At 51.3% G+C, this 15,180-nt stretch overlaps 1 protein-coding gene across 1 annotated transcript in view; it reads right to left on the bottom strand.

The window, feature by feature from the left end:
* The window catches only part of ZC3H3 (zinc finger CCCH-type containing 3), an 85,229-nt gene that overhangs the window by 2,323 nt on the left and 67,726 nt on the right, over nucleotides 1-15,180 (bottom strand). Inside the window, 3 exon segments of the mRNA XM_077758249.1 lie at nucleotides 1-2; nucleotides 5-131; nucleotides 723-907. The exon segment at nucleotides 1-2 is cut by the window's left edge and continues 221 nt beyond it. Coding sequence (XP_077614375.1) covers nucleotides 1-2; nucleotides 5-131; nucleotides 723-907 — 314 coding nt within the window.

Here is a 15,180-nt window from a genome sequence, read left to right as displayed (position 1 = left end):
TTGCTGATAGGGGAGAGCCTGAGGCTGTAGCTAACACCCTTGGGGAGGAGGGAGGGGAGGCCGAGCCGGCAGCCACGGAGGAGGGGGAGCTGGGCGTCTGTCTGGTGGGGCGCTGGGCGGCAGAGGACTTCCTGCGGGAAAGGAAAGGGAGCAGAAGTGTGAAGGTGGGTGGCTTCCCGGCGGGGTGGGGTCCAGAGGGCGCTAGCCGACCAGCTGTGTGGCACCTGTCCCAGCAGCCACCGGGCATCGCCATCCAGATCCGAGGCTAGCCCTCGGCCTCAGAGGATAGGCTGGTGACGACATGGGGCCTCTGGCCTGAGGCAGCTGGGGTGAGCTCTGCACTGACCCTGCCCTCCCTTGCCACAGGCCAGGTGAGCACAAGGTGGGGGCCCAGCTGCGAGCATCACCCGGAACCCTCCCTTTCCCAGGGAGTGGGAGTGGGTATCTGAGAAGCCCCTACCTTCCCCCACAGGCAGGGCCTGGGCAGTCCCACAGAGGGATGTCCTTGGCTCTGCCCAGCCTGGGGCTGTGGGGTGTAGGGTGGGGCACCTCTGGAGGTCACCTGATCCTCAACTTTGAACTAAGGCTTTGGGTCTAAAGCCCTAAGAGCTGGGAAGGGGTGTAGAGGTTCCCTATGAGGGTGGTCTCCCCACGCAGGAGGGGCTGCTGCCGGAACCCCCCCTCCCCGGGCTTACATGCATAGCGCCCGCTGGCCCCGTCACCTGGCTCCGTGGCTGGAGGAGGGCTTGCTCCTGAGTGGCACGCTGCTGGGCTCCGGGGCTGGGGCTGAGGCCGCCCGCCGGCCAAGGCGCTTCCGGCAGCGGTGCAGCAGCTGGCACTGGGCGCCCCGGGGGCAGGCGCCCCTGCGCGAGAAGTCAGGACACAGCAGCGTGTGCTTCTTCTTGCACTGCGGGGGGAAGGGAGCCGCTAGGTGGGCGGCTCAAGGCCTCTGCCCCATGTGGGGCGGCCCTGCCTGCTCTGCCCCCCAGGGAACTGAGGGCCAAAGGCTTCCTGTTGGAAGGCTGAGACCCCCAGGCCCCAGCCACCTGCGCTCCCACCCACCCGAGCCCCCTGAGTGATTGGAAGGGCCAGGGTACCAGCTGGGCGCTGGGCCTGGACTGACGGCAGGGACCAGGCTGGCCCGGGGGTCCCCTAGCCTGGCACGAATCTCCTCTCCAGACCGCAGCCCACCCTCCTGGCAGAAGACAAGGATGTGGGCGGAGGCTCAATGCGTGGAGGGCCTCACTGCATGGGGCTTAGGCTCCAAGCCCAGGGGTGCCCAGGTCGGCCGAGGGCAGCCGCACACCCGATCCACAGCACCTGTCACGGCAGCTAATTTTACCCCGCTTGGGACGCGCCATCCAGCAGGTGCTCTGCGCAGCACGTGGCTGCAGCTCCACCCACCAGGCCCACAGGGAGCGGGGGAGCCCCTGTCCAAGGCCCGCCTGCCTCCAGGGGTGGGAGCTGCAGGGGTGACAGCCCGACTTTACACCCACCCCTGCAGCTGGCTTAGCGGGCATGGTCCGGGGCGGGTGTGTAGCAAGTGCCCTGGTGTCGGACCAGCCAGCGGGAGAGACACCGTCCTGACAGCAACCACCAACCACCAACCACCAAGCGGCCCCGCCAATCGGCCCAGAGCCGGGTTTCAAGCACCCCAATGCAGGGGTGGGGGTTGCTGGCTGAGCCACTTAGAAGTATGTGGCAACAGCCCCGAAACCCCCTCCTGGGAGCCCATCCCCAGCCCCCAGGACAACGAGCCTGTGAGGACTCTGCGTAGCGCAGGCCCGTTCTCTGAGCACAGTTCACTGGCCCCATCCAGGCCCCACACCTGCCCGCCAGCTGCCACCAACGGACTAGAAGCCCCTCGCACTCGTGCTTGGGCGCTGGCACGGCAGGGCATCTGGGCAGCAGGCCCCCAAGCACCCACGGCGCCCCGTCCCGGCCAGCCCCTGCCCCGGAGAGAAGGCTGACGCGTGCTCATGCCGTCCACGTGGCGCCGGAGCCCCTCAGCACCGGGCCTGAGCAGCGACACGGGGTCCTGGAAGGCAGGGTCCCTGCTGCCATGGGCTCCGCTCAAACAGCAGAAGAGCACAGGGCACTGGGGCCGCCGGGGAGAGAGGGCGGAGGGCGGAGGGAGTCTGGCGCCGACAAGAGCCGGCCCGCTGCGGGTGGCCCTCCCACAACCCCTGGATGCCGGGTGCACGTCAGGAGGCGGCCAGCGGGGACTGCGCTGTCCCGTGTGGCGCCCACGAGCCGCGGTGATGCCGCGGGCTCAGCAGACAAGGACGAATGGAAGGCCACACCGACTGCACGGTAAAAGGTGTGACAGGTCAGGTTAACTACAATTCACTTCACCTGCTCTGTTTTTAGTCTTCTAATGTGGCTGCAAGAGAACTCGGAACCTCACTATGGCTCACGTGTGGCCACCTTCCTACTGGATGGCGCTGCTCTGAACTGGCCTCCTCCCTGGACAAGCACATGGCGAGGGTCGAAGGTGAAGAATGTTATCAAATCACCCAAAGGCTGTCAAGAAAGTGAAACGACAGAAGGAAATCGACTCAGAAACACACTGGCCAAACACTGAGTCTCCAATGTCACAGGCCTGACGACTTCGTCCCCATGGATGCAGGAGCAAAGTCAAACAACCGAGCAGGAGCCCCAGAAAACCCCCAGAGGCCCGGAAATTAAGAAAGACGCTACTAAATACTCCATGGGTCAAACAAGAAATGAGGGCAATTAGATAACAGTTTGTACTGAGCGCCAGTCCTGAGCTGCACGTCGGGGGTAGTAGCTTCTGCGCTGAGAGCAAAGTCACGGGCGGGCCTGCCGGCTTGGTCAGCAGAGGGGGCGTGGGGACGGGCAGAGCAACCCAAACCCAGCAGAGGGAAGGAACAAAAGGTAAGAACAGAAAGAAAAGAAATGACAAAAGAACAGCCAAAACCGAGAGCCAGGAGTTGGTTCCTTGAAGGTGTGAATACATTTGTCCGGTAAGAGGAGCCGGGAGGTGAGGGGCCGACGCAGAGCACACCAGGACGGACGGACGGGGCAGCTGCTGGCCCCGCAGACGGGCAGAACGCGACGACGGAGCATCACGAACAAACGCTACACCAATGAACTTGAAGACGCAGGTGAAACTGACAAATTCCGGAAAAACCGTCCAGAAGAAAAATAAAACGTGAACAAATACTCCTATAGCCGTAAAGGCACGTGAATCAGTAGTTAAAAAACAGAGCAAGTTCCAGCCCAGGGTTTACTGGAAGTTCTACCAATATTCAGTCTATTTCCCAGCCCCGCGGGAACGGGCCCACAGAACAGGGACAGGAGGGGACTCCTCAACCCAGTGACGGGCCCGGGACCCCTGACCGGATGAGATCACAAACGAACACCAAGGCCGTGTTCACTCATGCTGGAGGGTTCAAAGGTCCTACACAAATTAGAAACAAATGGAGCCCTGCTGTGCATCTGGACAGGAAGAGACCAGGACTGAGTCTAGTGTGGCTCAGGGATGCAAGGTTAGTTTAACACTAGAAAATCAACAAGCAGAAATTCGCACATTAACAGATTGTGTGGGATACGATCACCTCAACGGCTACAAAAAGTGTTTAATAAATTCAGCATGAACTCAAAGTTTAACAGATTATTGATCAAATGGGCCTCCCTTAGCTTAACATAAAGAGTTTCTTGAAAGAATGTTCCAGAAAGCACCACTCATCACAGGTAAAGGGAGGAAGCCCACTCCTATCACTAGTACGTTGTACCGAGGTCAAAGCCAGAGTAGAGGCAAGAAAATGAAAGAAAACACACTTGAACTCAAAGGAGGGAAGAAATGGCCATTATTCACAGAAGATACATTTCTGTAGAAAAACCCAAAAGAATCTACGGATGAATTATAACAATTACTAACATAGTTCAGCAGGGTTCTTAGAAACAAAATCAGTATAAAGAATTGCAGGTCTATATACCCATGAATGTTCAAAAAATAAAAGCTTTTAATTTGTTATTTGCAAAAATAATAAAAGTGACAGGAAAATGGAACGAAGACACAGAAGACCCTCAGGAAAGGCGTCACGGGAGCGGCCTGTATGAGCGCCAGATCCCGGCTCGCTCACGGGCAGAGGCGAGGCCCAATTCTCACCAAACCGAGACAGATTTGAGACAATCGCCATAAAAATTCCAACCTGTCTTTTCTTTCTTTCTTTCTTTTTTTTTTAAACTTACATTGGATCTAAAATATATTTCTGGAAGGATAAAGGGCAAGAAGAGTGAAAACAGCTGTCGAGAACATTGTGAAAGAATCTATGACCAGGAAATACCGTGAAGTTCAAATAATCCCGGAGCAGGAGCCGGCTCAAGGGCACACGAGGAACGGGCTCCCGCCTCGTGAAGCTGCCTGCAGACCCCTGGGGACATGGATGGCGGGGCCGGGCCGCGTGGAAGGCTGGCCTACGGGGCTCGGGGAAGGAGACGGATCTGCCAGACGCAGAGGCGCAAACCTTTAAGACTGATAAAAGTCATTTCCATTAAAATTAAGAACTTTCAAAATAACACCACAAAAAAGGAAAAAAATAAGTCACAAAGAAGAGAATTGCCATTTATATGACTGACAAAAGATTCATGTCCAGCATATTTCATATTTACGTTTTTTTTAATTTTTTTTTTAATGTTTTATTTATTTCTAGGAGAGAGAGAAAGCGTGAGCAGGGGAGGGTCAGAGAGAGAGGGAGTCCCAGACTGAAACAGGCTCCAGGCTCCGAGCTGGCAGTCAGCACAGAGCCCGACGCGGGGCTCGAACCCACGAACCGCGAGATCATGACCCAAGCGAAAGTCGGATGCTTAACCGACTAAGCCACCCAGGCGCCCCAATATTTACGTATTTTTATGTTCATATTTATATTTTAGAAATTTCCTGTGAATCCACGAGAGGAAACCAACCCAGAGGAAAATCTGTCCCTACCCACACTAAAAACAACAACAACAACAACAACAAAAACCCCAAAACCCAACAGGGGCGCCTGGGTGGCTCAGTTGGTTAAGCGTCTGACTTCAGCTCAGGTCATGATCTCGTGGTCTGTGAGTTCGAGCCCTGCATCGGGCTCTGTGCTGACAGCTCAGGGCCTGGAGCTGCTTCAGATTCTATGTCTCCTCTCTGCCCCTCCCGTTTGTGCTCTCTCTCCCGAAAAATAAGACAAATATTGAGAAATAAGTTAATTAATTAAAAATTTTAAAAATCCCAACAAAATGCCACGTAATTTTCAGAAGGGGAGGCAGAGAAGGTTCAGCCATAGGGAAGGCATTTTGCCTCATCAAACCAGTAAAGGCAAATTAAAACATTCAGTGAGGTAACCTTTTGTCCTTCAAATGGAGAAAAAGGAAAACCGAGGCTGAGTGTCACCAAGTGCTGGCAAGAAAGCCGGTCTACAAGTATGAACGGGCAGAAGCCGCCGGAAACCACCTCAGTGGTCCACACAGCGCCAGCGCCCTGATCCCCCAGGCCGGCGGGGGCGCCGCGGCACAGATGGTTCCCCAGGACGCCGGCCTGCCTTCCATGGAGCACATTCCATTTCGCAGGGGTGAGGCCATGAGAGACCAGGGGCGACTACACGGCCCACCTGTGCTTGCCCCCCCAGTCACCAAGGGGCTCCCCGGGTCCCCGCCCCCGCGCCAGGCTGAGTAGTTGCGGAAGAGCTGGTACTGGAGGTACAGGGCTCAGGCGGGCCACCCAGGCCCAGATCTGCCACCTAGCTCCCCGCGGCGGCCACTGGCCTTCCCACCCCTCCTGGGCCTCACCAGCCCATCTTGGTCCTCAGACGGCCCGATAGCCACCCCCACGGCCACCCCGCTCTCCAGGGGGCCGGGTCCCACCTCCACCAACGAGCTGGTTCATCACCGTCCCATCCTGTCCCCAGAGACTCACCAGCTTCCCTCCCACTCTCCAGAATCAAAGACACCCCCTTCCCCACCTTGGAGACAGTCCCACACTCCCCTCCCTCTCCACCCCTCCTCACCATGCCCAACCATCTCCCTTCTGAACAGCTCTCAAAGGCGGCTACCCTCACCCATTCTTGTGGCTATTTAGGTCAAGGCCTGCCTCATTCACTCAGTCATTCATCCCCAGATTGGTAACCAAATCCAATGTGATATCTTAGAACAGAAAACGGAAATGAGTGGAAAACAGGATAAGGTGCAGTCAGAGCCTGGACTCAAGGCGGCAGCAATGCACCCGATGTTACTTCTCCAGTTTTGATGGCTGGGTGCTGGTTGTGGTGAAGGCTCAGAGCAGGGGGCTGGGTGAAGGGTGTGTGGGGATCCTGCACCATCTTTGCAGCTTCTGGATAAATCCACAATTATTATGAGCGACAATTATCAAACACGGTAGATGATGAGCGTTCTGTGTGTGCAGGGCTCTGACGTCTACACACATGACAATCACAGGAAGGCTCTGAAGGTGGACAGAAGGCTGACTGACTTCCATCCTGCCTGCAGGGGTGGGGCCCGAGGAGGCCCCGAAGAAGCAGGACTGCAGCCCCCTCCCCCCGCAGAGGCTTGCCAGAAGTGCCACCACTCACCGTGGACAGGGCAATCCTTCCTCAGGTGTCAGTGGAGGGAGGCCAAGTGGGGATTCTGGATTTACACCTGCACTTGGCAGGGGTGTGTTACCACCTCCACTCTCAACCCACCGCTGCTGTCACAGGAAACCAGTTGAAACAGAAGATTTAAGTAAGATCCAGACCCTTATAACATAACAGCCAACGTGCCCAGGTTTCTGTAGAAAATGACTCGTCCTGCTAGAAAAAGGTAAGACCTCAAACTGAATGGAATCGCAATTGCAGACAATCAGGGCCTGTCGGCATGAGATCACAGAGGTGTTGGGGTTATCTGACGAAGAGTTTGAAAGAGCATGATAAATGTGTTTCTTTTCTTTATTTTTAAGATTTTATTTTTAACCAATCTCTACATCCAATGTGGGGCCTGAACTCACGACCTCAAGATCAAGAGTCAAATGCTCCACCAACTGAACCCACCAGGCATGCTCATGTGTTTCCACAAGCAGTTAAAGAAATGTTGGAAACATGAAAATATAGAAAGTCTCAATTAAGAAAAAGAAGATGTAATACAGAAACAAACGGAAATTTTGGAACTGAAAAGTACAATAACTGAAATTTAAAAAACTCCTGTATAGGCTCAACAGCAGAAGGGGGGGGCACAGAGGAAAGAGTCGGTGAGCTGGAAGACAGAGTAACAGAAATTAGCCAATCTGAGTGACAGAGAGCAGACTTTAAAACATGAACCCTGCCTCAAGGGCCTGTGGGAACACAACTCTCATGCAACCAGGGCTGTGGAAGGGAAGGAGAAAGAACTCAAGAGTAACGGCTGAAAACATCCTAAATTTGGCAAAAACCACAAGCCTACAGATTCAGGAAGCTGAGTGAACCCAAAACAGTAAAAACCAAAGAAATCCACAAAAATCTGAATCATAGTCAAACCTGTAAAAGCTAAAAGAATCCCTCAAGCAGCCAGAGAGTGATAACACTTCACCTGTGGGGGGAAGTTCAAATGACAGTGGATTTCTCCTGAAGCACCATGGAGGCCAGAAGAGGCGGTACGACATTTATAAGAGCTGAAGGGGCAGAACTATCAGCTCAGAATCCCATATTCGGCAAAAACATCCTTCAGGAATGTGGGGAAAATCCAGACATTCTCAGATGAAGGAAAACCAAGAGAATTTGTCACCAGCAGATCTGCCCTAAAAATGGCTACAGAAGTTCTCTAAACAGAAAGGAAAGAATAAAAGACAAAGCCTTGGAACAACAGGAAGGCAGACCAGGATAACCAAAACACAGGTAAACATATGAGTCTCCTAAATTATGTTTGATTCTGGAAGCAAAGATTATCAGTGTCTGTTGCGGTTCTAAGTGTCCGTAGATGACACAGGTAAGGCAGCTATAGATGGGGAGTAAAGGGACATGGCGGAAGGTGAGACTTCTACACCAGTGGGTTGTGATAAGTTATGGACACACAACACAATGCCTAGTACAGTCACTAAAAAAGCTATAGAAAGATGTACACACTTGAAAGCACTCCAGATAAGTCAAAACAAAACTCTAAAAGTGTTCCAGGAACCTATAAAATGACAGAAATGAAAAGTAGAACAAAAAATAGAAACCCACAGAAGTCAAATTGCAGACCGAAGCCCTAACATAGCAATAATTACATTAAGTGTAAATGGCCAAAATATACAAATTAAAAGACTGGCAGAGTAAATTTTAAAACATGATTCAATTATATGCTGTCTATAAGAGAGTTACTTCAAATATAATGCTATAGGTAAGCTCTAAGTAAAAGGATGGAAAAAGGTATACCATTCAAACACTCATCAAAAGATAGGAGTGGCCACATTAATACCACATGAAGCAGACTTTAGAGTAAAGAAAATTATAGACAGAGAGGCATGTTTTTATGCCATGCCCAACGTGTGGCTTGAACTCAACAACCCTGAGATCAAGAATCGACTTTGAGATCAATAGTCAGCTCTGAGATCAAGAGTCACATGCTCTACCAACTGAGCCAGAAACCCCAGAGAGATGTGTTTTATACTGATAAAAGGATCAAATCCATCAAGAAGACATAGCAATCCTAAATTTACATGCACCAAATAAAAGAGCTATAAAACACACTTAGTAAAAACTGATAGATATGAAAGGAGAAAGAGACAAATCCAAAATTACAAATGGGATCACTTCTTGGCCTTCTGTCTAAGATCAAGTGCAAAATTACAGATGGTGACTTCAACATCAGTCTTTCAACCACTGAGTGAACAGCTAAGTAGAAAGTCAGCAAGGACACAGAAGAACTCAAAAATGCCTTTAACCAGCAAAATCTAATCACCATTTATAAAACCGTCCACTTTACTCAACAAGACTGTAATATATATTCTTTTCAAGTGCCCATAGGACATATACTAAGATAGAACACATCCTGGGCCATAAAACAAAGCCCAAGAGACCTAAAAGAATTAAAATCATACAGAGTGTATTCTTTACCATCATAGACTCAAACTAAAACTAAAAATCCTAATTAGGATAATTAGGGCACACTAATTCTACACACATAATTTTAACAACTTAGATGAGATGGACCAATTCCTAAAAATACACAATCTACCAAAACTGACTCAAGAAGAAAAAGAAAATCTGACTAGCTCTATATATAGTAAGGAAATTGAATCAGTAATCAAAAACCTCCCAATAAAGAGAAGCCCAAGACCAGAGGGCTTCCTGGTGAATTCTACTAAACATGTAAAGAAGAACTAATACCTATTCTTCTCAAATTCTTCCAAAAAACTGAAGAATAAAGAATTCTTCCTAACAACAAATAGCCAAACAATCTGTGAAGCTAGCCTTACCCTGATACCAAAACCAGACAAAGATACCACAAGAAAGAAAGCTATAGATCAATATTCGTCATAAAATATAGATATACAAAACATCAACAAAATACTAGAAACCTGAATTCAACATTGGAAGGTTCAACATACAAAAATCAACCAATGTAACTGTGATTCGAGGTGGTCAATAGGACTGATTGGCCACTTTGGTAGGATGAAGGAAGAAGAAAACCACACAATCATCTCAACTGATGCAAAAAAGATCTGACAAGATTCAACACCTTTTATAGTAAAAGCATCGAATAAACCAGGAATAGAAAGGAACCTCCTCAACAGGATAAAAATCACATATGAAAGCCCACAGCTACCATCATACTCAACGCTGAAAGATGGAAAGCTTTTCCTTTAAGATGAAGCACAAGACAAGGACGCCCCCTTTTCTCACTTTTATCTAACACAGTACTAGAAATTCCAGCCAGAGCAATTAGGCTAAATAAATAGTAAAAACATAGGGACGCCTGGGTGGCTCAGCTGGTTCAGAGTCCAACTTTTGATTTTGTCTTGAGTCATGATCTCATGGTTCATGGGACTGAGCCCCTCATAGGGCTCTGTGCTGATGGCACAGAGCCTGCTTGGGATTCTCTCTCCCTCTCTCTCTCTCTCTTTCTCTCTCTCCCCCTCTCCTTTTCTCTCTGCCCCTCCCCTGCTCACCCACTCTTTCTCTCTCCCAAAACAAATATTTAAAAATACACACACTCCTGGGGTGCCTGGGTGGCTTAGTCGATTGAGCGTCCGACTTTCGCTTAGGTCATGATCTCGCGGTTCGTGGGTTCGAGCCCCGCGTCGGGCTCTGTGCTGACTGCCAGCTCAGAGCCTGGAGCCTGNAATCCTAAATTTAAAAGGAAGAAAATTAGATGACATGATCTTATGTATAGAACGCTCTTAACAATCCACAAAAAATTGTAAGAGCTAATATATGCATTCTGCAAAATTCTGGAATATAAAATCAGCACACAAATAAAATCAACTTATCACTACGCACTTAACAATGAACAATCTAAAAAAGGAAATTAAAAAAAATCAATTCCACTTATAGTAACATCAAAAAATGTAACATCCTTAGGAATAAATTTAACCAAGGGGGCAAGAGATACACTAAAAACTACAAAGCACTGCTGAAAGAAATTAATGAAGGTCTAAATAAATGGAAAGACATCCCATGTTCATGGATTGGAAGACTTCATATTGTCAAGATGACAATACCACCCAGAGTGATCTACAGGTACAATGCAATCCCTACCAAAATCCCAAAGGCCTTTTATAAAATTTATTTTTATTTTTAAATGTTTTATTTATCTTTGAGAGAGAGAGAGAGAGTGAGCAGGGGAAGGGCAAAGAAAGAGGGGGACAGAGGATCTGAAGTGGGCTCTTCACTGAGAGCAGTGAGCCCAATATGGGGCTGAACTCATGAATTGTGGGATGACCTGAACCAAAGTTGGGCATTCAACTGACTAGGCCCCCCACGCATCCCACAAAGGCCTTTAAAAAACAAATAGAAAAGTCTATCCTAAAATTCATATGGAACCTCAAATGACCCCAAGTAGTCAAAGTAATCTTGGGAAAGAACAAAATTGAGGAATTTACATTTTCTGGTTTCAAAACTTATTATAAAGCTATAGTAATAAAAATACTTGCTTAAGGACAGACACAGAGACCAATGGACTGGGACACAGCACCCAGAAACGAGCCACCACCCATATGGTGAACTGAGTATCAACAAAGGTGCCAGGACCACTCAACCCGGGGGAGGCGCAGCCTTTCAGCAGACGGCGCTAAGCACACTGGCCACCCGCCAGCAGAGGCTGACGCTGGGCCCGCAGCTCATGCTGCATATGCACAAATGGACTCAAATGGTCAAAAACCTGAATTTCAGGACTAAACTTTTTAAAAAATTTTTTTATAGTTTTTATTTATTTTTGATACAAAGAGACAGAGTGAGCAAGCGAGGGAGCATGAGCGGGGAAGGGGCAGAGAGAAAGGGGGAGACACAGCATCTGAAACAGGCTCCAGGCTCTGAGCTGTCAGCACAGAACCCGACATGGGGCTCAAACCCACGAACCGCGAGATCACAACCTGAGTCGAAGTCGGACACTCAACTGACTGAGCCACCCATGTGCCCCAAAACTCTTAAACTCTTATTAAAAAACAAAAAACGGCACGGGGGGATGCTTCAGTGACACCAGGTTTGACAAGTATTTCTTGGATACGACACCAAAAACAGAGGCAGTAGGAACAAAATAAACATGCTGTTCTTAGTCAATGAAAAATTTTTGTGCATCAAAGTACACTGTCAGGAGAGTAAAAAGACAGAATGGGAGAAGACAGTCACAAATCCTATCCTGGCAAGGGCTTAATTCCCAGAACATATAAAGAAGTCCTGTAACAACAGCAAAACACGCCCAAACGGTGCCAGTCACAGGCGGGCAAAGGAGCTGTGCGGACATCTCCGCAAAGACGCACCGATGACCCGCAAGCTCACGACACGGCGCCCACGTCAGGAGTCTTCAGGGAAGAGCAAACCGAAACCACAAGCAGATACTCACGAAGGGGGCTTTTAGAAAAAGCGGGTGAGGCTAACAAAGGCGTGGTGAGGGTGGGAGGGGGCGAGAGCCCGTGTAAAGTGCTGGCACAGCCCTCACAAAAGCCGGTCTGGTGGCTCCTCTGAACGCTAAATACCCAGCACCTACGGCCCGGCAGCCCCGCTCCTGGGCAGCCACCCAAGGAAGGGAAGGCAGGCGCTCGCACAGATGTTACATCGCAACGTTCACGGCAGTGGCAGCACCAGCACCAGTATCCAAAAGCCACAACCCAAGTGTCCGTCACAAGATGAACGGACAGAGTGTGGCCCAAGCGTACATGGGATGTGACTCGGCCATGAAAAGGGGTGAAGCACCAACAGACCATGACGCGCGTGGACGCTGACACCAGCGGGCGCAAGAAGCCAGACACTGTAGACTCCGTACATCCGATACCCAGGAGCAGGCGAATTCACAGAGACAAAACCGTAGCTTGGTCGGTGCCCAAGGCTGAGGGGGCAATGCCGAGTCATCCCTGAATGCTCAAGGCTTCTGTCTGGAGTGAGGGAGAAGGTCTGGAAGTAGACAGTGGTGACGGCTGTAAGATATTGTGAATGCAATTAACGCCACTGAATCATACAGACAGAAATGGCAAATTTTGTTATATTTATCTTACCACGATCAAAAAAATTAATAATGTAAGGTACCCAAAACCACTGCAATGTAACTTAAATAGGGGAACTGTACGCTGGGTGACTTACTCGACAAAGCTGTTGGACGGCGGATGAAGGGGCGGCCAGCGAACACGTAAAGGGCTCAGCATCACGAGCCGCTGGGAAAACACCGCCGCAGTGAGAAGCCACCTCCCGCCACCAGCAAGGCTGAAGTCACAGGACAGACAGGGACACGTGGTGGCAAGAACGTGACAGAATGAAGCCCGCATCCGCTCCTGGTGGGAACTGGACTGGCGTGGCCGCGTCAGAGGGTGAAGTCCACCCGCAGCCGTCACGCGGCCCAGCCAGTCCCCCAGGGTGTCTGCCCGAGAGACCCGAGAGCCTCTGCGCACCTGTTCGCAGCAGGATGTCCGCCCCGATCACTGGATGCCACAACACCGTCCCCAAGCTCAGTGGAGCAGCTTTCAGCCATGAGAAGAACACAGGCTTGATCTAGCCCCCAACGTGATGACCCTCAAAACCATGTTACAAGAGGAGCACCTGGGGGGCACGGTCGGTTGAGCGTCTGACTCTTAGTTTCAGCTCAGTCATGGTCCCAGGGCCATGGGGTTGAGCCCCACATCGGGCTCTGCGCTGACAGCAGGGAGCTTTCTTGGGATTCTCTCTCCCCCCATCTCCTCCCTCTCTGTATCCCTTCTCCACTCACTCCCTCTCTTTCAAAATAAATAAATATTTAAAAAAAGTTTAAAAACAAAACCAAATACGGTGAAAGAAAGAAGTGGGGGGCACATGGGTGGCTCAGTCAGGTAAGCATGAGGTGAGGATCCCAGGGTCGTGAGATGGAGCCCAAGTTGGGCTCCGTGCTGAGCAAGGGACCTGCTTGAGATTCTCTCTCTTCCTCTCTCTCTCCCCTTCTTGTGCTCTCTCTCTAAAACAAATGGGTGGGGGGCTAGACAACAAAGTCTACGTGCAGGATTTCAATACATGAAATGCCCGGGGGGGACTGACTGCGGACAGCACAGGGGCTGCTGGCGTGACGGACAAGTGCGTGCTCAGCCTGGATTCCGGCAAGCAGGGTCATGCATTTGCGGTGGGTGAACCGGGTGGTATGGGCACTGGGCCTCACCGAAGCTGGGCTTAAACATTTTTTTAATGTTGTTTTTGAAGGAGAGGGGTGGGGGCAGCGAGAGAGGGAGACACAGAATCCAAAGCAGGCTCTGAGCTGTCAGCACAGAAACCTGGGCTTTTTAAAACTGGCGGCACCAAGCAGACGGGAGAGGAGGGGTCTCACAGGCGGTGTGCGGGGACAGGACCCCCGCACGGAAGGAGACCACGTGAGATCCTACTCATAGCACAGCCAACTGAACATCAGCTGCTCTTGCCCAAGGCCTGCTCAGAAGGGGGCAGCTGAAGCCTTAATCGCCACAGTCCCCCAGACCCTCAGGACCCTCATTAGCCCAATCTTACTGAACAGGTTAAACCGAGGCCCTGAAGGGTGAAGCAGCTTGTGGGGGCGGGGACCTGGGGGAAGGGGGGCCTCCCCCTCCGGGGCCTGAGTCCCTGCCCCAGGGCCTCCCTCAGGCCTCCCACACTCCCACTCAGGCCTCAAAGCGGCACCGAGGAGGAGGGGCCCTGTGGCCCTGGGAGTGGGGAGGTCCCGGAACAGGGGCAGGGGGAGGGTGGAAGAATGTCCCATACACACCAGATTTCAGCCTAAGCAACGACACCCTGACCCCCCGCAAAGTCACCAGCTGACAGCCGCGCAAACTCAGCGTGTGACTCTGCAGCCAGAGAACACGAAAGCCTCTGTGAGGCAGCGCGAATCGGGGGGGGGGGCGTGGAGGGGGTTCCCCAGCAGCTCGGCTGGGCCCCACGCAGGCCGGGCTCTGCTGCACACACACGCGTGACCCAGGGAGGGGACAAGTGGGGCTCAGATGGCGCCAGGTCGAGTGGCTGCGGGGCGCCCACCCCTGGGACTGCGGAGAGACAGCCGCTGTGACGCCATGTCGTCCGGCCAGTGCCAGTGCGTCCTGAGCGCAGGTCAGGGAACAGGCCAAGGGCTGGGCGTGCGGGCGGGGGAGGGGATCGTGAAGGGCCACCTCTGGGCTGCCGGGTGTGGCCCCTGAAAAGGGAAGGGAGCAGAGATTTACTCCTGGCCTAAATTATTCACAAGAAAAGGGAGCGCGCCTCTTTAACAAGCCATGGCTTTATGAAGCAAGGTTAACAATTTCACTTGATTCAGTGGAATATTATAAACTCTCTGGGGCCCATTTGAGGACTTGTACTTCAGGCACAAGGCGACGACTCAGCACTTTTTATATTATTTAGAGAATAAAATTAACCCTCACCGGCCCAGGCTGCTGCCTCTCCTCCCGCCGGATCCGGCCTGCTCAGCGCTTTCCCCCATATATAATTACAAGCTGCTATCCATCATGTAGCAGCCACACAGCGCCGACACGCCGAAAGGGACGCAGTAAGCACTTCCACTAATAGAAGCAGAACTTAAATATCACTTTGATATTTTCATTTAAATTGGAATATCTTA

This window comes from Crocuta crocuta, unplaced genomic scaffold (assembly GCF_008692635.1).
Source record: "Crocuta crocuta isolate KB4526 unplaced genomic scaffold, BGI_CrCroc_1.0 scaffold327, whole genome shotgun sequence".
Lineage (NCBI taxonomy): Eukaryota > Metazoa > Chordata > Mammalia > Carnivora > Hyaenidae > Crocuta > Crocuta crocuta.
Note: the sequence above shows the minus strand (reverse complement) of the source record. Positions and strands in the feature narration are given on the sequence as shown.